At 62.0% G+C, this 27,721-nt stretch overlaps 1 protein-coding gene across 2 annotated transcripts; it reads left to right on the top strand.

The window, feature by feature from the left end:
- Positions 1-553: 553 nt before the first annotated feature.
- On the top strand, positions 554-25,594 carry VPS9D1 (VPS9 domain containing 1). 2 transcript variants are annotated; one of them, XM_039503597.1, is made up of 15 exons: positions 554-741; positions 1,999-2,074; positions 3,793-3,885; positions 4,537-4,693; positions 5,478-5,589; positions 6,449-6,511; positions 7,195-7,247; positions 8,160-8,247; positions 8,774-8,859; positions 9,238-9,722; positions 10,576-10,705; positions 11,411-11,619; positions 13,170-13,254; positions 18,157-18,261; positions 23,836-25,594. In XM_039503597.1, the coding sequence occupies exons 1-15, from the start codon at positions 646-648 to the stop codon at positions 23,927-23,929; spliced, it is 1,932 nt and encodes a 643-aa protein (XP_039359531.1). In that variant the 5' UTR covers positions 554-645; the 3' UTR covers positions 23,930-25,594. The 2 variants fall into 2 exon arrangements, with proteins under 2 accessions (XP_039359531.1, XP_039359532.1); XM_039503598.1 differs by lacking the exon at positions 554-741 and adding an exon at positions 1,027-1,301.
- The last annotated feature ends 2,127 nt before the right edge of the window (positions 25,595-27,721 follow it).

Genomic DNA, 27,721 nt, shown 5'->3' with positions numbered 1-27,721 from the left:
AGCCCCACTCGTTTGCCTGAGGTGCCCAACGCACTCTTGCAAAGAACCAAAGGAGACGGGTGGATTTAACACTATTTTTTCGGATGGTCTTTGAATTAACAAAAGGCATTATGGGATGGCGTGTAGGCACTGGGGCTGCTCGGGAGATCCGGGTTCTTGTCCTGGCTCTGCTGCAGACTCGTGATCTTGGGCGAGTCCTTCCACGGATCCGTGCCTCAGTTTCCCCTCTTGCAGAGCGGGGCTCAGGATAGGTCACTCCCCTATGGGGCGGAGGAGGACTGCACGGATAAGCCCACTGGTGTCTGTGCGGTGCTCGGGGACGGCGAAGCCGGCTCCCCGGGGGAGCCAGAGCAGCCAGGGAAAGCGGGGGGGGGCGGGTCCCCGAGGGGCCAGCCCGGCTGGCACAGCTCGGACCGGCACGGCTCGGCTCCAGCCCGGCCGCTCCGCGCTAGCTGCCCGCAGAGGTGCCCGGCGCTGCACGAATCAGCCCGGCCACCACGAGCCCCCCTCCCGGCCGGGTGGAGACGTCACTGAGCATGCGCAGTAGCAGCATGGTCGCTGCTTGCCGCTGCGGCTCAGCCCCTGCCCCGGCCCGGCGGGCTCCGAGCGCGGAGGGTCCCGGCCCGGCCCCGGCCCCGGCCCGCTATGGCCGCCGGCGGGGATGGGGCGGCGAAGCCGCTGCAAACCGCCATGAAGCTGGCGGCCGGGGCGATCGAGCTGGACACCGGGAACCGGCCGCGGGTGAGCGGGGCCGGGCGGCGCGTCCCGTGTCCCGTGCGTGGGCCGCGCTGTGCCCCGCGTGGGAGGGGCCTTGTGGCTTGTGCCCAGCACTGGCACGCAGCTGGGGGCAGCCTCGCGTGCTCGGGGGAGGGGGCCGCTGGTCCACGCCCCCCCCCCCGCCTTTCCCCCCCCGTGTCCAGGCTGGAGGCGGGGACGTGCTGCTGGGGGCTCGGGACAGCAGCCCCTGGAGCCCGGGACGGGGCCCACGACACAGGGCGGGATTACACGGGGGCGCTGGGCTGGGCTTTCCCTTCCGGGCAGAGGGAGGGCGCCTGGGCCTGGTGGTGTTGGCAGCGCCGGGTGGGGCAGGGCCACAGGCTCCTACAAGTGGTGACCAGCCCCTAGCTGGTGACCCCTCCCGGGAGGGGGGGGGTGCATCCAGCCCAGTGTCCAGGGCTCCCCCAGTGCACTGCCTGCAGAGTCCTGGGCTCGGAGGTGTTACCCCAGTACAGATGTTCCACAATGACTTCCCTGTCAGGCAGAGCAACCAGGACACGCCTTCCTTCCAGCCCCACATCAAGGTAATCACGTGGGAGGCATGGTCTGGGGCCTGCCATCCTCTCCCCACGCCCAGCTCCAGCCCTGCACAGAGCCCTGGGCACTCGCTGTCCAGTCTCTGTGTTAGTTTGTACAGGGCGTGCGGATAGACGACGGGATAGGATGCTGGACTCGCGTGACCCCCAGGTTCCACAGCACACAGAGCCTTCCACATGCTGGGGGGAGCTGGGAGCATCCCACACTGGGGGACAGTTTCTCCAGGAGGAATTGAAAGGCCTTTTCAGCACTCATTATCCAGGGCCCCCGTGCGAACTCGCTGCAGGGTCTGCAGCTCAGTGTCTCTCTGGTGCCCGCTGCAGGAGGCGGCGTGCTTCTAGTGCCAGAAGTGACCACGCGAGGGTCTCTAGGAGCCGGGAGGGAGGGGGGGGGAGGTGAATCCTTAGACTCCACAATGCTGGTGCTGTACACAACCCTGCGAGACCAAGGTGAGGCGACTCGCCACCTTCCCCAGTCTCTCTCCCAAAGAAGCTCCCCAGAGCGCTCTCTGGGTTCCTTTGATGTGCTTCAGCTGGGAGTTCGGCTGCCGAGTGGGTCAGGGCTGCAGGTTCCGTGGCTCTGATTTCTGGGTGAATGGGTGGGTGGATGGTGCTTGGTAAAGGTGAACTTGGTAGAACCAACTGCTCCTGAGCCTCCCGCTTCTCTGTCCCTCCTGCTGGCTAGGAGGCCTACGTGGAGTACCTGAAGAGCATCAGCTACATTTCCCAGGCCCTGCTGGAGGAAGCAGCAGCAGCGAAAGGTACAAAACAGCTTTGCGTTGTTTTCTCCCATCCCCCGAAGGGTGGGTCACTGCCTAGTTCCCTCCCTGGACGCACCCCCCTGATAGTTGGGGGGAGTCTCTAGAGGTTAAAAGCTGTAATGCCGCAAGAACCCCCAGCCTGGGATTCTGCCTCAGCAGGGGTGGGGCTCTGTGGCTTAACCCGCAGTTCAGATCGTTGGGCCTTAGGGGTTATTTTGATTGTTTAATTACTGTAAAAGTGAGCTGTGTGAGGAGTGCTGCACAACTCACTAATGACATACAGCCACGCTGGGACAGCTCTCTGGCACCCAGTAGCTGTCTCCGTGCTCCAGTCCCAGCTGCCTTCGTTCCTCCAGCCCCCTGGAAGGTGGCAGGGATTGCGTGGCGTGGGCAGCGGACGATGTACAGTCACGTACCTGGCGGTATTGCTCTCTACTCACGTGCACGCAGGAGAGCCCTCGGTGGAAGGGAACTGCTGACTCTGAAAATTCCCACTAGCAGGCAGTGTCCAGCAAAAATTTCCAACAGTAACCACCAGACTTGCCACTTCCATGGTGAAAAGCAGGTGCTGGACTGCTTTTCCCTCGCTCTCCGGAGGCTTCACAGCCCTGAAACATTCATTTTCCTTCATGGCCTGGGGGCCGCTGCACAGCTGAGGGCTTTCAGACAGGCCCTGTGTAGTGCAGCCAGTCTATGCACCATCTGACTGCGTGCATGTGCCAAGGACTAAAGGGACAAGGAACTACTTCACATTGTTGGCTGCCTCTGTGCCGGAAGCACAGATAACCGTATTCGTCCTTCACATAGCCGCAGTCTGAGTGAATGGATCAGCAAATCCAGTAGAACCCCAGAGGGATGGATGCTGGCCGTAACTCTGAAATGTTTGTAACTCTGAACAAAACATTGCGGTGGTTCTTCAAAAAATTTACAACTGAACCTTGACTTAATACAGCTTTGAAACTTTACTAGGCAGAAGAAAAAGGCTGCATTTAAATGAAACAAGCACAGAAACAGTTTCCTTACCCTGTCAAAATCTTTTTTTAAACTTTCCTTTTATTTTTAGTAGTTTCTGTTGAACACCGGACTGTTCTGTTCAGGTTTCAGAGTAGCAGCCGCATTAGTCTGTATCCGCAAAAAGAACAGGAGTCTCTGAGGTGCCACAGGTACTCCTGTTCTGTGCAGTGTTTGCGTTTATTTGCCTCTGCTGGCTGACTGCAAACTTCCGTTCCAAGCGCAGGGTGTGGTTGACTGGTCATTTCATAACTCTGAGGTTCTGTTGTACCCTCCGAGTCTGTCAGCAGAGCACCTGGGACACTCTGCAGCCAGGAAAGAAAGGGTGCGGCCTCCCTGGCTGCCTCCTGCAGTATGTTGGACCCAGAATCCTCTGGGGCCCTGTTAGGCGGCGGTGGTGAGGGCTGCTGGAGGCTGCACTGCGTCCAGTGGAGGGCCCAGCTTGGAAAGTCTCCTGTCTTAGAAGGCCCTGGAGAAAGGCAGGCTGCAGTGCTCAGGGAACACGTCCCCTGGAGGCAGGGCCTGTATCCCGGCTGGCCGAGGAGGAGGGTGGGGTAGAGAACAAGCTGTCCCTGCCCGTTGGTTATAACACAAAGCAGCCCGCTGGGAAAGCGGTGCCAGTTGGAGGCCTGGGTGGGTCAGACCCCCCCCAGCACCTTCCTGTCTGGGAAAGGACACCCAGTGACCCCGCCTCTTGCCTGTGCCAGGTGGGAGCGACGCCGTGACGCCCGACACCCCAAAGATGCTGAAGCTCGCCGAGCAGTGCTTGGAGCGAGCCAAGTCCAGTGCCGCCGTGCCCGGTGAGTTGCCCCCGGCTGCAGGGCCAGGCGGGACGCGGCCTGCTGGGCTGAGCTCTGGGGAAGGAGGATGCTCGAGGCACAAAGCACCGGCTTCTCGCCTCTGGGAGCTGGGGCCTCTCTCCAGCAGACACACACCTTGTAGCAGAGCCACCCCGTGGGCTATTGACTGAGCATGAATGTTACGGCCCAGGCTGGCCAGCTGCCCCACCCCTCCCGGGGAGAGTGGGTGGCTCGGCTGAGGTCAGGGGAGTGGCAGCAGGAGGAGGCTGACCTGTATCTGTAGGGGTGGGAGGGAGGGGGTGGGTTTCATTGATTCTCCCCCTCCCCACGCAGCAGGACCTCGGAGCCTTTGGAGGCAGAGCCCCCAGGGAGGTGCTGGTGCTGGCTTCCCTAGCAGGAATGCAGCATTGCCTGCTTCCCTCGCCTCTGGTGCTGAGACCCGGGAGGCATCAAGGCAGCAGATCCCCGCCAGTGTCTGGTTCAGGTGCTCATTGTGGAGGCCTCTGGGTGCACAAAGGGGCTGGGGCTGGCTTGCCTGGCCCTGCTGCTCTGAGGTACTCGGGAGCCCCAGGTTTCCCTGCCAGCCTTCACTGCTTGTAGTAACTTCTAAACAAAACACTTGCTTTGACCCACGTCTTCCCCCAACCCCAGGGAAGGTGAAGCCAGCGGCCCACGAGAGGGGCCCCAGCCCTGCTCCCATCTCCAGGCACCGCAGGGTCTTCTCGGATGAGGGGGGGAAGCTGTCTCCCTTCCTCCCCCCGGAGATCTTCCAGAAGCTGCAGATCACCAAAGCTCAGGGCACTAAAAAGTAAGTGAGGTGGAGCTGGGGCATGTGGCGTGGGGTCTCCCCAGCCCTCTGGGGGCTGCAGGCTGGGGGGGCTGCATGTGGGGCGAAGAGCCATCCCCTCCCAATGCAGCCATGTGCCATAGTGCCAGCTTGACCCAAGAAGGGAGGTTCCCTCCTCTCCACTAGCTGTGCTCCTGCTTCAGGCCGGCAGATGGCGGTTGGCTGCTGCCTGCCGAGACCTCTGGAAGCTCCGTGCCCAGGACTTCCCTGCAGAGCTCTAGGCGCCCCTGGTTTTGTGTCTTGCCTCCCAGGAGGATCTGGGTGCTGGGTTTCTAGCAGCCCCCTCAGATGTCAGCCCTTTGGCCAAGGCGCCCAGACGTTCAGGCCTGAGGCAGCTTGGCAGGGGGAGCCCTTTGGTCCAGGCCATTCTGCCCACGCTGAGCCACCTGATTCCAGCTGCCTGCGTGGAGCCCGGCGGTGACGCTGAGGGGCAGGACCTCGGGCACGGGGTCGGGAGATGGGGTGTCGCTCCGTGAGCCCCTCCTGTCGGGAGTAGCTTCCTCCCTGGTGGAAGAGAACGTGTCGGTTCCCGGTGCAGGGTGCTGCTGTGCCAGGCGAGGAAGGGAAGAATTGTGTGGCCTTCGAGCCTGGCCAGGTTGGGCCAGAACATGGGTGAAGAGAGACCCGGGATTGTCTCTTGCTGCAGCCTCTTGATCTGGGCAGGTCTCACCGTCAGCGTGGGGCCAGCCCTCGCTGGGACGTCCTTCCCTCCCAAGGTAACTTGGCAGCTCCTGTGTCCTTGCAGGGAGCTCACCCCCCTGGAGGAGGCTTCGCTGCAGAACCAGAAGCTGAGAGCTGCTTACGAGGCCCGGGTGGCGCGGCTGAACCCCAGCCAGGCTGTGCAGAAGACTGCCCTGGCAAGTAGAGACCCCCCGGCGTGGGCAAGGAGCCCAGCCAGGCTCCCAGCGTGAAGCATGGGACGGGCAGTCCCTGCACGGCACAGCCTCTGTGCTTCCCCTGCGCGGAATGGGTACAGCCGCCAGCCGGAGGCTCTGTGAGAGCGGAGTGCCGGGGCCCAGGTCTCTGGTGCACCGGTCCCTGCTGCCTGGGAGCCAGGCTGCTCCGGCTGGGGCATGGGGAGGGACATGTTTAACAGCAGGTGCTGCTGGGTCGGTCTTCGCTGCAGGAGGGTGGGCGTCAGCTGCTGGGTAGCACAGCTGGGATGGCCACTCCTGCTCCTCAGAGAAACCGGGCTCCCCAGTGCGGGGATGGCCCGGGGGGTGCCCCTGGCACCTACAGCATCTGTCGGGGGGGCGGGGCTGGAAGGGGATCATGGACCAGCGGAACCCAGACATAATGGGGGGTAAAACCAGAGGACCATTCCTCCCCCCACACTTTGGAATAGCCTGCAGTTGCTCCTGCCTCAGAGCATTCTGGGTAGTGGCATGTAAATGAGCTTGGTTTCCAAGTCGCTGCCACAGCCCCGTGGAGCTGAAGAGGGGCCTGCCCCACCAGCTGCCCTGGGCCCTGTGCTTTAGGAGTGCCACCACCGGGTGCTCTCATTTGCATGTCCTTACCCAGAGTGCCCTGCACTCCCGGCCGTCCCCGAGCCGCGTCGGGCGCTGGGAGCATGTGGACAAGTTTGGGCGTTTCTGGGGTGCAGCCGGTTCCTTTCCAAGCATGCTGCACACGAGGGATGGCCCGGCCCGTGCTCTGCCCCAGCACTCTGCAGTGCGCAGGGCTGACGTTCCTATGAGGCCTGTCTCTGCTTTGCAGACGCTGTCCCTCCAGCGGCAGATGATGGAGAACCTGGTGATTGCCAAAGCCCGGGAGGAGACAGTATCCTTCCCATCCTGCCCCGGCAGCAGTCAGGGCTCCCCAAGCGCAGAGGAGGAGAAATTCAGCTCCTGGCACAGAGGGTCACCGCCTAGTCTGAATCCCAGGGGAAAGGCCAGGGAGCTGGCACCTCTTAGATGTAACAACAGCAGCACTAATGCCAAAGAGACACTGTTGCCACCGGTGCATCGACTACTTGTGTCTCCTGCCCAGCCTCCCCAGGGCAGGGGGCTGCTGCTCCCCCGCCTCAGCGCATACCAAGAAGCACAGGCCCCTCAGCCCCCGCACCAGGCGCCTGGTTCAAATACCCTCCTGGCCCAGCGGAATGCAGGATGGGGGTGTCTGCAGCATGTCCCAGCCAGAGCTGCTCTAAAGGGATGGGGAGCTGCTCAATTCCTCCAGGGCGCCTCTCAGCCCTGTCACTGAGAAGCAGCCATGTCTGCCTCCTCTCCATGCAGGGCTGCACCGGGGTGTCGGTGGGTCATGGGGCTCTGGGTTCTGCCAGGTGCTGAGTGCAGGGTGAGATTTGCTGGGATTGCCTCGCTCTCTGTGGAGCTCCTGGCCAGAGGCGTGTGCTTCTGAAGCTGGCTGTGCCAAGCTGCGGCCAAGCCCTGCCCCTGTGCATGGCCATGACTGGCTGGCTGGGTGGAGACACAACTGTGGAGCCTTGACTCGGCTTGCCCCAGCTTCAGAGGAAGATGGAGGAGCGCAGGCTGCGGCTGCAGGAAGCTGCCAACAGGTGAGCAAGACCAGGGCTCGGGGAAGGGCCCCTTGTCCGGGTGACTTTCTGGAGCAGGAGACCCAGCTGTGGTGGGTGAGGAAAGGAAACAGCAAAGCTTCTGTTGGTTAAATGACCCCCCTGATGGGGAGAACTCCCACAGCCGGCCCCGGGGACTCGGGGAGGAAAGGCTGCTTGCTTGTGGCAGGGCAGAGAGAGATTATGGGTGTGCTCATTTCCATGTCATTACCCCACATGCTCGCCCATCCTGTAGCTCCCTCCAGTGGGAGCAGGGTTCTGGGAGCGCCGGGAGAGGGGTGTGAGTCCGTGGGGCTGTCGTCAGCGTCCTTCTGAACCAGCATCCAGCAGCTTCTCCAGCCCTGTCTCGTTTGGGTTCCCAACTGGTGCCAACTGCCACTGTGCCCTACAACGAGCAGCGCTGAGTCAGAGACGCTACTGGGTGTGCCCTCGTGTGCCCGCACCCCCCCCACACACTTGTGCCTGCCCCATCCCAGCTCCAGTGGAGGCACCCATACAGCTAAAGTACTCTGGCATGGCAGCGTATGCTGGCGCTCAGCCCCGGGCACTCAGGTCGGATCCCAAACTTATGGCCTGTGTGCAACATGCCGCCTGTGACCTCCAGGTGCGTCTTTCCCTTCCCCTCTGAGCGCGGCTCGGGGCCCAGCCTTCAGGTGCAGGGTGTTGCAGTGCTGTTCTGCGGGTGAGCAGCCCTGTTTCCAGACGCCTGTTCTCATTTGGCTGGGTCATTGCATCGCGGCCGGAGCTGGCTGGGCTCTCGAGGTGTCTGCTCTGGGTATTGCTGGAGCTGGCACCCTGCAGTCTGCCCTCCCGCCCATCTGGGTGGCACCCAGCCCTGGCTCCAGACAGAAAGGCAGCAGCGGGTCTCACCCTGCCCTGTGGTCTCTCGGGCAGGAGGTTCTCCAGCAGCATCGCCCTCACCCCCGAGGAGCAGGAGCAGAGGGCACTCTATGCTGCCATCCTGGAGTACGAGCAGGACCATGTGAGTACCGGTGCGGCAGCGCCCTGGGAAGTGACTGGCTGGTCGCTGTCCCTCCCCTGGAGCGTTCAGGAGCCGGCTGGACCCTGTTCCCCGGCGCGCGGCCCTCGATGCCTGCCTGCTGCCCCACAAGCCATCTGCCCTGGGTCGGCCGGAAGGGGACGGAGCTGGGAGCTAGCCCCAGCGAGGCCAGGCTGTGGTGGGAGTGACAGAAAGTGCCCAGCCCTGATGCCCGTGTTCTGGTCTCTGGCAATGGCAGCAGGAGAGGAAATGGTGCTGCTGCTTGGCTCCAGCAGTCGAGAGGGCACAGGCCCCCCTGCTGTTTGACTGCGTCTGGGCAGCAGTGCCCATCTGGCCAGGCCGCGGCTCGGGAACCAGGAGGTGCCGCGTGCTGGAGGAGCCATGGCCTTGCTGGGCGGCTGGGAGCATTGCTGGGTGGGAAGGGTCAGTTATCTTTTGGGGTGGCCTCGTCCAGGGCTCCCCCGGTGGGAGCCGCAGCCTCAACTGTTCTCTGCTGCTGTCCCCCCAGGAGTGGCCGAAGCTCTGGAAAGCCAAGCTGAAGAAGAACCCGACAGATCTGTCTCTGGTGTCCGGCCTCATCTCCCACCTCCTCAGGTAGCAGCTAGCGGGAGAGCTGACGCGGGCCGAAGGGCCCCTCCCCTCCCCTCCCCCGGCCGGGGCTCTGCGCTGGGGGGTGCCGGGGGCGCTGAGAACGCGCAGGTGGCTGGGCGCCGTGTCCTGCTGAGTTGCTCCTTGGCTCTCCTGGCCCCAGGCAGAGGGGGCAGCTGTCCAGACAGTGACAGGAGGGGCTTGCCTGGGAGTGCCGCGTACTCGGCCACCAAACTCTGCCCTACCCCTGGAGGGAGGTGCGGGGGGATCCCGCTGAGGCTCCCCGCCACGTGGTCTGCAGCTCCCGTTGTCCTGGCAGCGTGCCCCAGGTGAGGCCCGGCTCCTCTCCCCTCCCTGTAGTGAGCATCTGCCCTTTGCTTCTAGCTTTCCCGAGCACCCCATTTCCCAGCTCTTGAAGAAGCTCCAGCATGTGATCTACAGCAGGCTGTACCCCGTGGTGAGCCAGAACCTCGCTGACCTCAGCACTGCTTCCAGGACCTCCAGGGGCTTCTCCTCCCTCTCGCTGGATGCTGAGGGACTGTTGACCCCAGCGCCTGGGGGCCGGAGACTGAGGTCCTCCCAGAGCCTGTACTGCATGGCCTCCGTCCAGGAGAACAAGGTGAACTTGGGACCCAGCCTGTGCACGCCGCCCCTGAGCGAGGGCCTGGGGACAGAGAGCAGCCCGCAGGAAGAGGCGCCTGCCCGCCTGGCCGACCGAGAGGGCTCCTTCGAGGACCTGGAACGGTTCCTGGCAGCACCCGAGACCTGGCCCACTGGCTCCCCAGCGGAGCCCCAGGCCCCAGCTGAGAAGGAGGCCTCTCTGCGGGAGCAGCTGAAAGCCATCGTGAAGGACATTCACAACTCAGTGGGTGAGGGGCGTGTGGGGAGAGGTGTGAGTGGTGGGCCCACGTGACAGTCACATGGGGTCTGGGTATCCGAGTGAGAGACACAGGGTCCCGTGGATTGTTCCCTCCAGGGCTTTGTCCTGGGGGAGGGGGAGTAATGCCACAGCCATGAAGATAACCCAAAGTGCTGGCCCCGTTCACCCCTCAGTTACCCAGCGTGTCCTCCCGGTCAGTGCAGACCCACCGCCCATAGACCTAACAGCCCGTGCTGTGTCCCAGCATGCACCGCTCTGTCCTGCTCCACGTGCTTGGAGCTGGAGCCTGTCGGGAGGGTGAGAACGTGGCCTGCCGGAGCTGGGTGCCCCCGCTGTGGGGCTCCTCCTTGGTTCTCAGCTGGGCAGAGTCCCCTTCGGAAGCTCCATGGAGGGCAGCATGGGCTGCCCGGCCCTTCAGCCGCGGGGTGAAGCTCCCTGCGCTTCTCCGCGTGGGGGTTGGAGAAGGCCCAGCGAGTGAGGCAGTTGTGCCAGGTTCTCCTAGCGTTTCTGGCACCTGCGGTGGTGGGCTCCTGGGAGCCGCTGCTGTGATGCTGGTAGGACTGGGGGCCGGCAAGCCACCTCCTGGCTCTGCTGTGACACGTCTGCGTCCTGCTCACCTGCCCCTGCCCTCCCAGGTCGGATTGTTGCAGGCTCCTGGCTCTATCCCGGGCCGGCAAGTGGCAGAGTGTTGCTCCTCTGTAACGAACACATGCAGACGCAGCGTGCATTGCCGGGCCCTGCCCCGCTCTCACTGTCAGCACCTTCAGGAGATGCTTGCTCTACGGGCCGGCAGTGCTTAGAGAGCCTGACCCAGCGTGCTGCCCGTAACGCTTCCTCCCCAGACAGGCTGCTCTCCCTGACCCTGCTGGCTTTCGAGGGCCTGAACACCGCCTCCTCCAAGGACCAGTGCCTGGCGCGCATTGAGGAAGCCTTCTTCTCGCCCCTCTGGGCTCCCCTGCTGGCCCTCTACAGGTACCATGGCTCTCCTGCCCCTCCGGCCTTGCCCCGGCCTCCACCGGCATGGGATGGCAGAGTGCGGGGCATGGGAAGGGATGCAGCATGTGGGAGCCGAGGCCCAAGGCTTTACCCACCTGTCAGGTTCTACTGGGGAGAGCCCAGTTCTCCAGACTGAGTTCTTGGTGCTAGTGTGACGCTCTGTGTGTGGAGCCGTGGAAAGGCCAGTGGTGGCTCCAGTGGGGCTGCTGATCCCTTTCCCACAGACAGTGTCAGTTGCTGCGGGGAGCAGGCAGCTGGGCTGTGGGGTTTGAACCCGTCCACGTGTGTCTGCACATCGGCGTGGAGCACGGCGGGAGGGGCCCAGTGCTCCTGGCAGGCGTTGCTCCTGTATTAAAGGTCAGGGTGGCTGCAGCCTCTCCCCTCCCTGTGTGAATTCGGAGCAGCCCGCAGGCTCCTAGCGGATACCAGGGCAGCCCTTGGCTGGCAGAGGTCAGATGCGCCTGGCTTTCTAGCCCATGCCTGGCTCCCGTGTGAGTGGAGCAGTTGGCGTGTGTGTGGCAGTGCCATTGTGGGGCCTGGCTGGTGTGGGGCAGGGAGACCCCAGCCCGTAGGCCCCCCAGCCCCATGGCCGGGAAGTGCTTGTGGGCAGGATTTGGCAGGACTGTGGGAAGACAGTGCCCTGCCGTGCATTCCACCTCCTCTCTGCTCTGCCCCCCGCAGGAGGGTCTACCAGGCCAGGGAGGTGGCCCTGTCCAGGAGCATGGAGCGCTACAGGAACGTGCCCCCTTCGGAAATAGGAGTCTCCGCTAACCTCTTCCCCCAGCACAGCAACGGCCACGCAGCAGGTTCCTACCCTTACAGCACAGCGGTGCAGGAGCTGGGGCTGATCCTTCTGGAGAGCTGCCCGCAGAGGAAGCTGGAGTGCATTGGTGAGGCTCGCTCTTACTCAGGGGTGCAGGCAGGGGCACCCCAGGAACCTGGCTCATTTGCTTTGTTTTTTATAAACTTGTCAGTTGATTTTTCAGGAGTGAGTCTGTTTAGAGCAGGAGAACCCCGAACATCTGGGGTCTGTTCTCTGCTCTGCCACTGATTTCCTCTGTGACCTTGGGCAAAATCATGTCCCGAGTACGTGCCTCGGTTTCCCCCACAAGACCCTTCAATGGAAGGAAGCACTAGAGAAGGAAAGAGCCACCGTGATTTACTTGTTTCTGCTCTTCTCCCTGGTGAGGGGGCGCTGCTGTATGAGAACTGCTTTCAGCCCCGTGACTTGGGATCTTAGAGGCTTGGTAGGGTCCCACGCTGCCCCTCTCAAGAGCAGAGATCTCTTGTCCTCACCCCGTCTCTCAGTTGGCTCATCTCAACCGTCTGTCTTTACTTTGTGCATCTGTATTCTCTTGTTGCACCGTTACCGTCCAGCAGCTTGAGCCTCTCTGCCCAAGGCAGCCGTAGGCTGTGATTGCGGCTCTAGGCAGCAGAGCTCTGCTCAGTTCCTCTCTGGGCCTGTCCCTGATGCTCCCTTCGCCGGGAGTCCACGCTCCAAGCCAGGATCACGATACAAAACCCTGCCAGCCGCGAATCGACCAGTGAGGAGTCTGGCTGGCCTGGCTTTGCGTTGGGCAGCCAGCAGCTTTAACCCTTCCCAGGCCTTCTCTCAGTGCGTTTGGTCGGCACTAGCACCAGGTCACAGGGAGCCAGCAGGAGGCACAGGGTGAGACTGACTTGCCCAGGGCGGCAGTTGGGAATAGAACCTGGGAGCCCTATGCCCCGGTCCCCTTCTCTAACCACCTGTCTAGAGGTCCCACGCTGCTTGCTGGGAGGAGCAGAGAGCTGTTTGGTTACACAGTATCGGCTGCTCCTCATTTCTGTCTGCAAAACCACCCTCAAAGAAACCAGAAACACGTGGTCTCCTTCCCTAGTGGTGTCCCCTGTGGCAGCAATGGCTGGCGTTGCCACAGGGATGGTAGAGAGGAGGGATGGGTGGCCCTGTGGTTCGGGAACCTGGGAGACCCAAGTTCAGTTTCTTGCTCTGCCACAGATTCCCTGAGGGACCTTGGGCATGTCTCTTAGCTCAGCTCCACATCTGTGCCACGGGGATAATGGCACGAGGCGGGGAGGATAAATCCGTTTGAGGTTGCCAGGTGCTCGGATGCTGGGGCCATCGAAGTACTTCGGAGAGTCAGGGAACAAGCGAACGGGCCAGCCTGTGTGGTGGGGAGCAGGAGGGGAGGTGACCGTGAGACAATCTGTTTGAAGACGTGGGTGCTCGAGTCCCCATACAGTAGCCATCCCCTCTTAGCCAGGGGCGGGAAGAGATGTGGGCTTCTAATCATCGATCCCTGGTGCAAATACAAAGGGTCTGCTCTGGGCCCCAGCATGGCCTGAGAGAGCCACCCCCACCTCCCGGAGGCTGCAGTACGAGCCCCCCCGCCTCCTGCCCCGTGCACGTTGTCACTAACGCTCTGTGGTTTGTGACTTGCAGTGCGAGCCCTTCGTGTGATCTGCGAGTGCGCCGAGGAGTACTGCGCTGCCCGGGAGAACCGGCCCCAGCCCGCGCCCGCGGCCATGTGAGTGCAGCCTGACTCATGCGGGGACACGCACCAGAGATGGACGCATGGTGGCAGGGCATTGAGCCCAGCTGGAGGCGAAGACCTGGGTGGGGAGGGCAGAGCAGTAGAAACTAGCGTCAGTGGAGGGGAGTTGGGGGGCAGCTGAGGCCCCAGAGCTCTGTGCACCCCCAGGGCTGGAGGAGCGTGGTGGGTTCACACCAGACACTCCCCCAGCGAGTGAGGAGCCCAGGTCCCTGCCTGCAGGAGATTGCGTGGGGGTGTTACTCTCTTCTGGGCTGCCCCCTTGCTGCCAGGCAACCTGATTCTGTGGCGGGTTCCCTGTGGCTCAGCCTTGTCTCTGGGCCGCACCGGGACAGCTCTGTGGGAAGCCAGATCCTGCCCGTCAGCCAGGCGGCCGTGGTGGAGCTGGAGCTGGGCCTTGATGGATAGCTTCTGACAGCGCCTCCCCCCCACGCGGCTTCTCCTGCTGAGCCTGGGCTGCGGCAGGGGATCGCTGGGCCAGGCTGGCAATTAGCGAGCTTCGACTCTGTCCCTTGGACTTAGCCAGCCAGCGGGAGACGGGAGTGAGAGCAGGGATCTGAGTCAGACGTCCTGCAGGCTTGCTCCAGCGGCAGCTCTCTGGGGAGGGGGAGGGCCCCAGGCCTGTCAGAGGCATTAAAGCGGAAGGAGGGAGACAGGCCAGTCACTCGGCTGCCTTGTTCGAGAGGGGCAGGGGCGGGGAGAGGCAGCGATAGCGGCAGCTTCTGCCTAGAGTTTGGACTGGGACATTTCAAAAAAAGGTGCAAACTCCCCATAAAGTGAGGGGGCAGCGAGGAACACCAGGCCGAGGTGCCCGGCTGTGAGGGGCTGCAGCCCCCAGAGGTGGGGAGGAGACTCCCTGACACTCACTGCCGGGCTGTTTTCCCTCCTTAGCTCCCTGGTCGTGTAAAATGGGTCACTCTCGGCAGCTGCCCTGCTGCAGCTCGGTCCGGCTGGTCCTGCCCAGCGCTGCCCCACCCCGCAATCCCCAGCTTCCCCTGGCCGTCCCCTGCTCGTGGTTCCTGCTCAGCTCCTCTTCGCAGGCTGCCCACCTCGGAAAGCTGGCAACCTGCTGGTGTGTGGCACAGACCCCTGCCCAGCGAGGGCTCTGTCCCCTTCTGCTCCCCGCGTCGGGCTGGAAGGGAGCTGGAGAGGTTATCCAGGCCAGCCCACCGCGCTGAGGCAGGGCCACGTGTCCCCAGACCTTGTCCAACATGTGCTTCAAAACCCGGCCCTCCAGTTCCCGTGGGGAGAGGAGAAGCCAGCTTTCCAGCCCCCGTGCTGCACACAGCCCAGGGCCCTCTGGGGCGAGGCTCCCCGTGGCAGAGTCCATGGAGCGGAGCAGGCTCCTGCCAGGGGGTATCCCGGAATGCATTTACACCTCCGCCCCGGAGACAGCTGGATGGAACCCTGGGGGTCCGGGCCTGGGGGCCCAGGAAGCTGAGCAGAACGGATGTTCAGCCACGGCCCCGCCCCCCACTCCCTTGGGAGCCCCCGAGGCTGGGCCAAACGGCAGTGACCCGCTGGAACTGGAAGGGGCCTGCGGCCTCCCCCCAGGCCTCACTGCTCTTCTGGAAGTAGCAGAAGTGAGAGCCGGGCCAGGCCTGGTTCTCAGCTGCTCTGGGCTGGGGACCGTACAGGTGGGTGAGGCAGTGGGGAGCTCTGCCAACCAGCCAGGTGCCAGCGCCCTGAACCCAGCCGGCCCGAGGCTCCCGTCCAAGCCATTGTGGCCGAGCGCCGTCCTTTCCCAGTGCAGCCTGTAGGTGGCACCCTCCTGCTTCATGTTCTGCCCTGCCCCCCCACCTCGCCCCCCCTTCGCATGGTGCAAAACCCTGGCGGCTGATGCAGCAGGACGCCCTTTCTGCTGGGCTGTGGTTACTGGAGCCCCGGGCAGCTGCCTTGCTCCTCTCGTTCCCCATGTTCCACCCTATGCCTGTGGTTGTCGTCCATCCTGGCTTCTTGGGGGGTCGTCCTGCGTCGTCCGGGGCAGCCCAGCTCTTAGGAGATGAATGATCCCGAAGCACCTTCCGGGGCCTGTGCACGTCGTTGTGCTGCACTGAGCTGGCCCGGTGCTGTGGGGCAGGGAGTATGTTTGCCCTGTCTGTGCCCTTCTTCTGGTTCCACGCACCCCCTCGGGCGGGCTCCCTGCTGCCGTCACGCTGGCCTCCTTCCCGCGGTCTGTGTTCTTCAGCAGCTGGTGTCGGCTCTGGCCCTGGAGGCTGTTCTGTGCCTCCTGCTGAGAACTGAAGCACATGCAGCTATGGAAGGGGGGGGGGGGGGGGTCCTTCCCAGGATGGCTGGTCAGTGACTGAGCCTGATTATTGCTGCCCATGCCTGGCCTGCCCCAGGGCCCCAGCCAGCGTGATCAGCTTTTGCTGTTCATTAACCCCTTGTTGCCTGGGGATGTCTGACCCCCTACCCGCCCAGCACTGCCCGGTGGGTAGCTCCTGCCCCTCCCCCCCAGCTAGGGGCCGGTTAGCTCCGGGCCCTGCACCTGAGAGACTCGCTGGGGGGCTTCCAAACCCCCCTGCTCGCCGCGAGACTCCCAGGGCTGCGGGTAGGGCCTGGGCTCAGCTTTCTTCCAGCTCCGTGTCTGGGGCGGGGACAGTGAAGGCTGCCCAGTGCTGGCGTCTGCATCTGAGAGCAGGCGTCCGGGCTCCTCAGAGAGTCTGCGAGCGGGAGAGCCACAGGTGTCAGCACACGCTTCCTAGGAATGGTCTGCCCAGCCCCTTGTCCAGCCCACAGCACTGCTGCCGTTCCAGCCCTGGGCCCCCTCGGCCTGCGCCCCTCAGTCCTGCCCCGTGGGCACCCGCTTGGCACCGTTCCAGCCCTGGGCCCCCTCTCCTCTCGACCAGCGCCCCTCAGTCCTGCCCCGCTGCCCCGTGGGCACCCGCTTGGCGCCATTCCAGCCCTGGGCCCCTCTCCTCTCGGCCAGTGCCCCTCAGTCTGCCCCGCTGCCCAGTGGGCACCCGCTTGGCGCCATTCCAGCCCTGGGCCCCTCTCCTCTCGGCCAGCGCCCCTCAGTCCTGCCCCGTGGGCACCCGCTTGGCACCGTTCCAGCCCTGGGCCCCCTCGGCCAGTGCCCCTCAGTCCTGCCCCGCTGCCCCGTGGGCACCCGCTTGGCGCCATTCCAGCCCAGGGCCCCCTCGCCTCTCGGCCAGCGCGCCTCAGGCCTGCCCCGTGGGCACCCGCTTGGCACCGTTCCAGCCCTGGGCCCCTCTCCTCTCGACCACCGCCCCTCAGTCCTGCCCCGCTGCCCCGTGGGCACCCGCTTGGCGCCATTCCAGCCCTGGGCCCCCTCTCCTCTCGGCCAGCGCTCCTCAGTCCTGCCTGTGGGCACCCGCTTGGCGCCATTCCAGCCCTAGGCCCCCTGGGCCAGCACCCCTCAGTCCTGTCCCATGGGCACCCGCTTGGCGCCATTCCAGCCCTAGGCCCCCTCGGCCAGCGCCCCTCAGTCCTGCCCCATGGGCACCCACTTGGCGCCATTCCAGCCCTGGGCTCCCTCGGCCAGCGCCCCTCAGTCCTGTCCCATGGGCACCCGCTTGGCGCCATTCCAGCCCTGGGCCCCCTCGGCCAGCGCCCCTCAGTCCTGCCCCGCTGCCCAGTGGGCACCCGCTTGGTGCCATTCCAGCCCCATGGAAAGGGGGTTTTGAAGTGAAATCTGTTCCCGTGTAACCCTGACTCAGCAGAGCGGCGAGTGCTGGGATGGAATGGAGCCAGCTGGCAGTTACCCAGGGCATGCGTCACTGCTGCCTGCCAAGCCCTGGTGATTCATGTGTCCGGGGCCTTCACACCTAGTGTAGGGACACAGATGCCAAATTAGAGACATTGAAACTGGACTCCAGCCGCTCCTGAGGCATCCACTGCAGATCAGCCGCTGTCCAGCCTGACGGGAACCGATGGTTCAGCTTACTTGGAGCTGCCCAGTATCGGCAGGGACACCCCTTGTGGTCTCGCGGCTTAGCCCTCGCTAGCCTGGGTACTGACTGCTGCTTTGAAGTGACAGGCATGGGCTGCGCTGGGAAAGGGCCCTTTGGCCCAGCTGATCTCTGCTCTCCAAGCCTCCCCTCTGTCCATGGGGCTGGAACAGTGTGTGCAGTGCGGGGCCTGAGAGCCATTGAACCAAACTAAACCCTGGATATGATGGAAACCACTTCAATCCAGGGGGTGCAGCCGCACCCCTCGGTCCAGCACCTCTGCCTCTGTCCTGCCTGCTCGGGTTTCTGCTGGGCTCCGTTCTGCCCCTGCGTTCTGAGTCTCTGCTGGCGATGGCGCAGGGAACAGAAACCCTGGGTGGCTGGGTTTCCAGACTGAGCTGGCAGCGTTGGTGCTTGGGGAGGCTGAATCTTGTGTTATCCTTCTCTGGCCCCGTCGTCCTGGGGATCGCAGAGCACTGGCAAGCCAGCGCATCTCGCATCACCTCTGGGAGGAAGGTAAATAGTCTCCCCAGACAGGGAAACTGAGGCAGGGGAAAGGAGGTGACGTCCTGCAGTCACTCAGGGAGCTGTTGGCAGAGGCAGGCACAGAACCCAGGCCTCTGCTGGGCCATGCTGCTCCTATCCTTGTCTTGTAAAGTCAGTGCTCTGGGTCTGGATCTCCTGTGGGGAGAATCCCATTACCCCTTAGGGCTGGTAAGTTACCTTCCCTGTCCTGCTGCCCCTTGGCCAGGCCCCCTCTCCTGCCGGTGACCAGCTGTAGCACACAGGCTCCCGGCAGGCCTCCTGCTTCCACCTCAAATTGATCTGTGCACTAACGAGCCTCCTAGAGCCGATGACAATGGGCACTGCAGCAAACCCTCTGCCAGCCGGAGGACCTGCAAGGGGGGGGGATGTCTCAGCTCCTTCGGGAGAGTAACCTGATTGTGACCTGTGCCCCCTGCAGTGGTGCCGACGACCTCTTGCCCATCCTGTCCTATGTGGTGCTGAAGAGTAACCTCCCCCAGCTGGTGGCGGAATGCGCGGCGCTGGAGGAGTTTATCCACGAAGGGTAGGAACGGGGCGGGGGGACGGGCCGGGGATTCCTCCTGCTGCCTCAGTGCCTTTGGCGCTGGTGGCTCTGCGCCACCCATTCCGGACTAAATAAAGCCGACTCTGCATTTCTGGGCAGTTAACGCCTGGCTGCTCTGTGCCAGGTGCCGGAGGTGGCTTCTCCAGGCCCCATCCCAGTGAGTGGGTGAGCTGGCCCGCCTCCTGTGGCAGCTGGGAAGGGAGCCAGGGAGGGTGGGAAGTGCTGATAGGGGAAGGTTATGGCCTTTGGGAACCTGGCAGCAGATACTTCCTGCCCTTCCCCAACTCCACTCGTTCAGCCGGGAGGCTGACCAGAGTGGGGCGCCGCCCACCAGTCCCCTCCCCTGCGCTGCTGTGCCTCTCCCCCGGCACTGATTCCCAGCCAGACCCCTGGAGATTTGCCAATGGCTTCACCACGCACTGGATTCCCCCCGTCCGCAGCAGCAGTCAGTGCCTGGCGTGTCTGGGGCCAGTGGCCTCTTCTCTCCTGCAGCTGTGACGACGCCTGTCACCCCCCTCGAGCACCCAGCTACGTAGCAGTCGCTTCCCTCCAGCAGGGGGCAGCACTTTAAGGGGCTTTAGCAGAACCCACCACAATACAGGAGTGGATCTAGCTCTCGCCTGCCCTTCTCCATGAAGCTGCAGGGAGAACTGAGGCAGAGGGACTGGGCTGGGCACTGGGGCCACGCCTCCAAAAAGTGCCGTGGCCAGAGCTGTCCTGGAAGCACAACTTCCATCCTGTGAATATTTCACATTTCGAAGCAAGTGTTGGTTCCAGATTGGCCCCAGGTGCTGGGTGCAAGATTCTCTGCGGGACGGACCCGTCCAAATTGAGTCTGGTTTGGAAGCACCAAACTGGAGTTTTTTTCAAGGATTTCTGTGCCTGGCTCCGTGCTCCCTCTGGAGCTGCTGCAGAGCCAGGAGCATAGGGACGGAGGGAGCCTGGTTGGCAGGGAGCTGGGCAGGTGGGCTGCCATCGTGCGTCCATGGAAAGCTGCTGTTGGAATGGGCACTTGCCTGCAGACTGTTTTGATTCCATGAAATCAGCACTTTCCAGCGGGTAACTTTGCACCAGCTCTAGCCAGGGGCTCTTTAGTGACAGCTCCGTTCGGGCTCTGGCTCCTTTCACACAGCATCCTCTAGCTCCAGGCTGGGCCACCAGGTCAGTGCCGGGTACTCGACAGCATCCCCTCCTGCAGCGCCCAGGTTCCTTCGCCCCGCAGTGCCCTGGGCTCCCCTGCGTAGCCTGCGATTTGTCTGGTTGGCACCTCAAGGTGCCTAGACTGCAGAGCTGCTGCTTCTCGCCCTGAGAGGTGACCGCGTCTCTGCTGCCCGGCTTCCTAGGCTGAGCCTGCCCTAGGGCACAGCTGGGGTGTCCTTGTGGGTAGGGAACTGGGCTGGGACTCAGCAGATGTGGGTTCAGTTCTGATCCCTGCCGCAGGCTCTTAGGTGACCCCAGGTAAGTGCCCTAACCCTCAGGTTAGTGCCTCCGTTCCCCAAAGTCGCACCCTAAGCCCATTGGTCCCACTCCCTGCACCCCCCGAGCTCCGGGGAGGGGAGTCTCCGAGTCCGGCGGGAGGCTGGGCCTGCCCTGCCACCTTGCAGCTGCTCTGAGTGGTTTGAGGAGCTGCTTGTGCAGATGAGGCTCCCTCCGGCTGCCCGTTCCCCTCAGGAATCCCATGGTGAGGAGAGAGGAGCATTGACCCCGTCAGTGCCGGTGGCACATAGTGTTGGCAAAGGCAGCACGCGCCAGAGGCCTTAGAAATATCACAAGCCCTGTGCAAACCAGCCCGCTGCCTCCCCGCTCACGCCCTGCTTTCCACAGCCCAGCTGAGCCAGCAGTCTGCTGCTGCGCCCTGACGTGTAACACGTCTGAGCAAGGCGGGAGTGTCTGGCGAGGTGGGCGGCCCGGCTGCAGCTGGCAGGGCCTGGCTGAGCCCTGATGGTACAACAGGCAGCTGAGAAGAGCACGGGGCAGCCTGGGATGTGTCTGAGAGGGAGCTCAGCAGTGTGAGCCCAAGAGCTGCGGCTGGAAGGGCCCTTCCGGCTCAATGGCCCCTCGGCCCCCTGCACTGCTGCTTTCACAGGGCTGAGACCAGCCGTCTGCCGCCCCTGCGAAGCCCCCTCCCCCTCCTATCTGCAGATCAGATTTTCAATCCCCCCTCAGTGTGGCCACATCTGCGTGGTGGCTGCTCCCTGCATGCTGAGATCCCAGAGAGCGCCCTCCTCAGGCAGCCTCGGTGCCTGCAGCCCTTTGCCCACCTAGAGCCAGGGGCGAGGAGGGGTTTCTGCATGGGGCAGCTGGTTTGGCTGGATTCACACGGTGTGGCCCCAGGGGTGCCCGGGAGCCAGCTGGACCCTTCAGCAGGGTCGGCTCTGGGCACCAGCAAACGAAGCCCGTGCTTGGGGTGGCAAAAACCCTAGAGCCGGCCCTGCCCTCAGGGTCCTGTGGTTTGATCAGTAAGTTCCCCTCCCCAGGCCTGATACTGGGCCTGGCCGGTGCTGCGGGGTAGAGTGGTGGGAGCCAGGCTGGCTGTCCCGGGGTGGGGGGCACCTAGCACGCAAACCCTGCTCTGACCCCCAGGCCTGGTCCCTGCCCCCACAGCCAGTGGGGAGCCACCAGCTGGTCTCTTGCTGCCGGCCCTGCTGGGGACAGTCGCTAGCCGTGGCTCCCAGAGCACTTCAGACACCGGTGGAGCCTGGTGTCCCTGGCCCCAGGACATGGGTGGGGACCAAGGGGCAGGGCCTCCCCTGCAGACCCAGCGCAGAGCTAACGTTAGAGCCCGAGTCCAGCCGCCCCTTCTAGTGTTGGCATCAAGTGTCTGACGAAGCCAGAGCGAGCCGCTGGGCTGCCCCACTGCAGCCCCAGGGCCAGGCAGAGCCGCTGGCCGAGGCCAGGCCCCTCGGCTTGGCCAGGGAGCTGTCACAGAGCTTCATGGGCCCCCCTGGGGTTTGTTTGCCCCGTTGCCAGGGGACACGTGCCCCTTGGCCAGGGTGGTGTGTCCTGTGCTGGGCCGGGACATCACGTGAGAGGGGCTGGCGGTTCCCTGAGAGGCTCGGAGCCCGGGGCTGAGGTAGCTGCCCGCAGGGCCGGCTCTAGGCGCCAGCCGAGCAAGCTGGTGCTTGGGGTGGCGGATTCCAAGGGGCGGCTTCCCTCCAATCCTTTTTTTTTTTTTTGCTTCGCCGCTTCGGGCCGCCCCTGCAGGTTTTTTTCTTTTTGGTTCGCTGCTCCAGCCCCCCTGTAGGGGGCAGCAGCTCAGAGGAGGGGAGCGCCCTGCTGGGAGCCGTGCCAGGTTTGTAGCAAGCCCGGCAGGGCAGCCTGCGTCCTTCCCTGCCCGCTGGCAGCAGCGAGCGCCCCACTGAAGGAAGCCCTGGCCGCCCCCCTTCTCTCTCCCTCCCAGGAGTCCCCCTGCACCCACGCTCTGTCCGCCCCGCAGGTTTCGTTTTTGTTCCCCCCTCGCTGCTCCGGCCACCCACAGGTTTGTTTGTCTCCCTACCCACTCCCCGCCCCAGCTCTGGCTGGCCCACAGGTGTTGTTTTGCTTGGGGCAGCAAAAAAGCCAGAGCCGGCCCTGGCTGCCCGGCCAGGTGCCCTGTCCTTGGTGGGGAGTGGCAGGGGGACCCCAGGTCCCAAGGAGTTAATGGTGCTTTCTCGGCATGGGGGGGGACGAAGGTGCTGGTGGCCCTGGGAAAGCAGAGCAGTGGATTTCTGTGAGCAGCATGGCATCCTCACTCCTTCTCATGTCCTGCTGCCCGGCACTGAGCACTAACCCAGCAGGCTCTGGCTCCGTGCGGTCAGGGTTCCAGGCAGGCCGCCAAGCTGCGGCAGAAGCTCTGGTCTGTTCCTACTGAGCCGTCCTTGTGATGCTGTTAGCTCCAATCAAACGTGAAGAGACTCAAACCGGCTCCTCGGGATGGGGGCCTTGCAATGAAAGGGGCTGCAGAATGGGGGGGCTTTAATCCCCCTCATGCTCTCACTGGTCTCCCCAGGCCTTTGGCAGCAGCTGTTGGGCTTGTCGTGTGCAGAAGGGGGTTGGGAGAACAGGCCCTGGCAGTGGAAGGGGGGAATTGGTGGGCTCAGAGGACACAACTCGAAAGGATCCGGGGCACTGACCGGGCTGCATCCGGAGGTGGCTGACGATGCCTCTTGGGAGTGTTCCAGTGACGTGCCCCCACTGAGCCATTTGGGATTCAGGGTTCCCATCCTTCCAAAACCCTCTGACTTTGCAGGATTCCCTGTTGGCGGGAAGAGGCCCCACTCTCAGGGAGAATTGATTTAAATCACAGGTTTTAATCATGTTTTGTATCTGTACTTTTAGTTATTTTCCTAAAGAAAGGTTGATTCTCACTGGTTGGTAACAGTTAAAACACGCTGATTTGCAGTTAAATATAGCCTTTACTCTACATTTGGTGCTGCTTTTTGCTAATCAGGAGGATGCACTGTATCTAGAAACATTTATCTAAGCACTTACTTAGCTTAACTTGCATTCATTGAGATTCTTAATTTTTCATTGCTAGAAAATGGTGAGTGATACATTTCTGCTTTACTGCATGATTAATATTTTACTTGTGATTTGTATCAAGTTCTGTTTGGACAGAAATTCAAATTCAATTAAAAATGCACAAAACCAGCATTTAATTTTTTTTTTTTTTAATTTAGTAGAACTTCCGTAACAGTTCGGGAGACACAAGAAAAGTTATTTGAAATGCAAAACGTGTTTTGATCAACTTTTTAAACTAACAGATTTGTTACACAAAGGAAGCATTGTCTGTAGCTAGTAAACTGAAGAGATTGTTAGAACTAGTAGATCACATCCTCTCACGCCTAGTTTTTTTCAGAGAACAGAAGAGGAAAACCAGCTTTCTTGCTTTTTCAATCCTGGCTGGTTCCTTAACTTTGGATGAGCTGGTCACTGAACTGCATGAGTTGAATAAACTGACCTGCAGACAATATTCTCTCTGCACCTGCAGAAGAGGCTGCTGCTGTCAAAAGCTGGTTTAGCCCTTCCACAAATTCAGGCTCCAGGGACGTCCTCCAGTTCAGGGCTTTGACTTTCTTTAGAACTTGGCAGCAGACACGTATTGCTTCATGTTGCATTTAACGTAAATGATTGTAACAGACGATGATAAATTGAGGCCTTACCCTAGGTTGTCAATTTCAGATTTAATTTTAAATGGGTTTATTTTTCAAGCAGAGCCCTGTAATTGCTGTATCCCCTGCTTGGCGGTTAACCCAGAGCACTCGCCGCCGGGGTAGTGTGGAGGCCAGCGGTCTGGGAAAGAGAGGGGAAGGCTGAGCTTACACTATCACTGCCCTTGGACAAGTTGCTACCTCTGTGCCCACGGGTGGGACAGGCATGGCGAGGCGGTTAGTGTGTGCCGGGGAGGCTCAGAGCTCGCAGTGGAAAGGGGTTAGAGCTGTCTGCAGGACCAGGTGGGTGTGCATGCCCCACGAGGAGATGGGGTGGGGCTCTCTCCAAGTTGGGTCATGCTACTGATTGAAATCCCTCCCTGTGGCTTTCGGGGTGCCCTGATCTCTCTTGTTTCTGTGCCAGGTACCTGATCGGAGAGGAGGGTTACTGCCTGACCTCCCTGCAGAGCGCACTGTCCTATGTGGAGTCCTTGCACAGAGAAGCCATGGTGAAGTAATGGGGCTTCACGTCCGCCTGCTGAGCAGATGGGCCCTGCCCTGATCACTCAAACCCCCCTCGGCTGGGAGATGCAGCTGACACACGTCTTCCGGAGACACTACCTGGGGCCCGACTTGAAGAGAGAGGCCCAGACGTTCCCCCCTTCCCTACCCCTTTGTCCTGCCTGCTGTGAAGGGCAGGGCATGTTTTGTGCAATGTTTTGGGGTGGCAGTGACCCGGGGTTGCTGCTTGGGTTGCTCTGCACCTATCATGCTAACTGTAACCTTTGCGGAGCGAGGGGAGAACGGGCTGCTGGCGGGATTCGACCAGTGACTGCTACTGTTAGGGCCTGTCTTGATGCTTTTTAGGAGCCTGTCTTTGCTGCTTTTGTGTGGGGCTTCCTCCAGCCTCCCCCTGGAGCACAGGGACGGGGCGGGGCTGCAGGAGGCGGTTACTGTCCTGCCGTCCCTTCCCCCAACTGGGAGGGACGGCCTGGAGGGCTCTCGGCCCGGACAGCTGCCCTTGCTGGATCTAGGGAGGGCTTTGAGCTGAGCACAGGGTCTCCTTGGGGGCCACCAGGCCTGGCCAGGGCGAGTGTTGGCTGTTGGTGAGGGAGGCCTGGAACAGGCCCCAGCTTTGTGACTCCTCATCTCGAATGTTGCCTGTGTGGCCACTGCAGCGTCCCTGGGCGCTGCAGCTTCCGGCATGGACGGTTTCATCCTCTAAGGGACATTGACCACGTGCTGCCAGGAGCTGGTGTTGGGCGTCAGCACCGTGCTCCCTGCGGCTGTAGCGCCTACTCGCCCGCCCCCCGGGCTGCGCCAGCGTTTGAACTGTGTATTTAAAGCGTGTGTGAGAGAGAGAGAGCGGCTGTGATACCATGTCTCAGCACCTGTCGCATTTCAGCTGCTGCCCAAGGAGCCCTGTAGGCTGCCTCTGGGGCCTGTTCTGGGCGGGTGCTGGAGTCTGATTCTGCCAGCTAATGCGGCGCTAGCGTCTGCACAGTGCTTGGCGGTGGAGCCAGAGGCTAGTGTGTGTCTGGGGTGGGGGGCAGCATGTTCCAGTCCCCAGAGGAGAGTTGGGTGGAACCCGTGTGTTTGTTCTCCGTGGCTCTGCACGGATGCTCAGTTCTGACCAGACAGCGGCTGAGGGGGCAGGGATGTGGCACCGCTACCCCCCAGGCTGGAGAGTGCTGTGCCCATGGGAACTAGGGCTGCAGGGCAGTGATTTCCACTGCCTCAGCTACTGGGCTCATTTCAGCTGGAGCTTTAAATGCTACTGACCCATGGGGCAAAATCCCTGGCAGTAAAAAACTACTGGATCTGCTGGAGTTACTTGAAATCCTCCCTGGAGAGGGTGGCCGAGCCGGCCGCGGTGCCTGTCAGTGGGGAGGTGAGTGGAGAACCCGGTGTGTCCCCCAGGAGCAATGTCCTGGCCATCCCTGCCCCCTTCGGGCTCAGGGAGATTGGCGGCAGGGTGGTGGCACTGCCCTGGGCATGGCTGGGAGAGCCGTGATCTTCCGGGTGGGGGGGGTGCAAGCTGTGCAGAGTAGAAGGGGCTTGTATTAATTTAGATGGAATAGCAGGACCCAAAGAGTCACGGGTGTTAACAAGACCCTGTTGCTGTCCAACTCTAAGCAGTGTCAAACGAGGTCTGGGTTTGGTATACAGAAACCTCGGCCTGCTTCGCACCATGGCAAACAACCTTGAAAATCCTTCGGACCTTGTGTTAAAGAGACGAGACAAGGAAAAGCAGATAAAGCCTTGCCCTGGGAAGTGTTAAATAGGGTTTTCATGTTAGCACCCCCCTGTTTGCTGTCCCTATAGCTGGAGAGATTTTAGCTGGAAACCCCCGTCTGCCAGTCTCGCAGCCGGAGAGAACTGTCCTGCTGGGGAAAGGAGGAGTGAGCCGAGCTGGGTGCAGCTGTCGTTGCTGTTATTCCTGTTCTGTTTCCTAAGGAGACAAGCCAAGACGAACACACACAAAAGGGGAGGGAAAGGAACAGCAAAGAGACAATGCAACCTCTGTCTCCAGTGCTGACTTCTGATAACCTCGCTGGTGGAAAAACACTGGCACAGCACACGGGCTGCCCAGCTCCGGTGAGCCCCAGCAAACTCGTTCCAGCGCTGGGCTGGGCGGGGCGGGGCGCTGCTTTTAGCTGCCTCTGTGCTCCCAGCGTGTGCAGAATATACCGTCTCGGCCAGCTAAGCCCGGGGTGAGGGGGGGAGAGGAAAGAAGAAATAAGGTGGGGAAGCGAAAGGACCCGGGGGGAGGGAGGAGATGAATTCTCACACCCCAGGTGAGGGTTACCCTGGCGCTGGCAGAGGTGTTGATGTCATCTGGGTCCCTCTTTCCAGCCTGGTCAGGACCTCTCTCAGGATTAGGGTGACGAATGCCCGGGGCCCCAGGAGACGGGGTGGCAGCCATGAGGGTGAAACTTACTCCAGTAGCTAATTTTTCTCCCCACTGTCTCTTTAAGGACCCCCTCAAGGGAGTGGTGGGCAGAATAACTCATCCCCTTGTTATTTTGTCTGCCAGTTAGGCCTAGTTTCCTACACACCAGTTCTGGTTCCCTGATTGCTGGGTGCACACGTCTCTTGTTCACCCGGCAGGATCTTAACACAATCCTTGAGTTACACCAATAGGCCTCTTGGTTAGACTAACTCGGCCTTTCTGTCGCCCATTGCACCTGTTCTAGGTGATTGGGAGAGCTTAGAACTCGGGCACTTGGCACAGCTGAGCTCACCATTCGGGAACATTTGTGGGCCCAGTTATCCCAATGGGGCCGATCTGCTTCAGTCCAGGAACCCCCACGGCAGCTCCTGAGGCCCGGATTCCTGAGTGCTCATGTGAGAGCAGCAAAGCCACATGTGTCTTGGGGCTGGACGGTAGGACTGAGGCAGCTGTTTCCCTCCATAGAGCCCTGGGCTTGTGCGTGGGGCGAGCTGGGCCACGCTCCAGTCGGTTGGGGCCTTTGCACCGTGCTCAGCCATAGCAATGGCTGATCTGTGCTCATCTGGCAGCTGCCCTACACGGGAGGGCAGGGAGCAATGGGAGCTGCCCGTCGCCCTCTTCCCTGCAATGGGAACCTCCACCCAGCATGTTCTTTGGGCACCCGAAAAGGAGATTTCTTCTGTTTCGAAGCCACCTGCTCTAGTCGTTGAAGGCTGAGCCGGCCGGCGGCTGTGTGTGCAGCTGGGTGTTTTCTGTCCCTGCCATTCACCACTCCTCTCTCTCTTTCAAGGCTGCTTTGTTTTATGGTGGAGGGATTGTACCGTAATAAACGTTGCTGCTCCTCACCCCACCCTGGTGTGTCTGGGCTGGTTCCTCTCGCCTGGGTTCCAGGCCATGACTTCAGAAGCAAGGAAGGAGCTGCAGCCCCAGCTCCATCCTGACTGACCCTGGGGAGCTGCCCTGGAGAAGCAAAGGATGGAGTGGGCCTGGGAGGCAAAGCCCCCATCCCACTTTAGCTCATGGCTGTGCTGGTCCTGTAGCTAGAGGAGGTGGCAGGCTGGCACCCACTTCCCTTTAGCAGCCACCTGGGTGGCGGCAGAGGAGATGCTTGCAGCTGCACGGAGCAGGGGGTGCTTGCTTGCCAGGTGCAGCCAGAGGTGTGTTGAGAACTCCCTGCTGGGAAGCTCCTTTCCTGGCAGCGAGGAGATTCCTGGGGATTGCTGAGTGGCTCCAGGGGGGGAGAGATGGGACAAGAGCGTCCCTGTCTCGGCAGCGGCGGGAGGACAGAGCTCAAAGCGGGGCGGGGCTGGGTGTGGGGAGGCGAAGCTGCGGCCTGTCCCTGGTGGTGAGCAGCAAA

This window comes from Mauremys reevesii, linkage group 16 (genome assembly GCF_016161935.1).
Source record: "Mauremys reevesii isolate NIE-2019 linkage group 16, ASM1616193v1, whole genome shotgun sequence".
NCBI classification, from domain to species: Eukaryota; Metazoa; Chordata; order Testudines; family Geoemydidae; genus Mauremys; species Mauremys reevesii.
Note: the sequence above shows the minus strand (reverse complement) of the source record. Positions and strands in the feature narration are given on the sequence as shown.

Excerpts from the sequence above, each read along its gene's own strand:
- VPS9D1 (XM_039503597.1), top strand. The coding sequence starts at position 646 with ATGGCCGCCGGCGGGGATGGGGCGGCGAAGCCGCTGCAAACCGCCATG. Across the intron at positions 4,694-5,477 it reads AAAGCTCAGGGCACTAAAAA|GGAGCTCACCCCCCTGGAGG; the intron begins GTAAGTGAGGTG and ends GTGTCCTTGCAG. Across the intron at positions 13,255-18,156 it reads CAGCCCGCGCCCGCGGCCAT|TGGTGCCGACGACCTCTTGC; the intron begins GTGAGTGCAGCC and ends TGCCCCCTGCAG.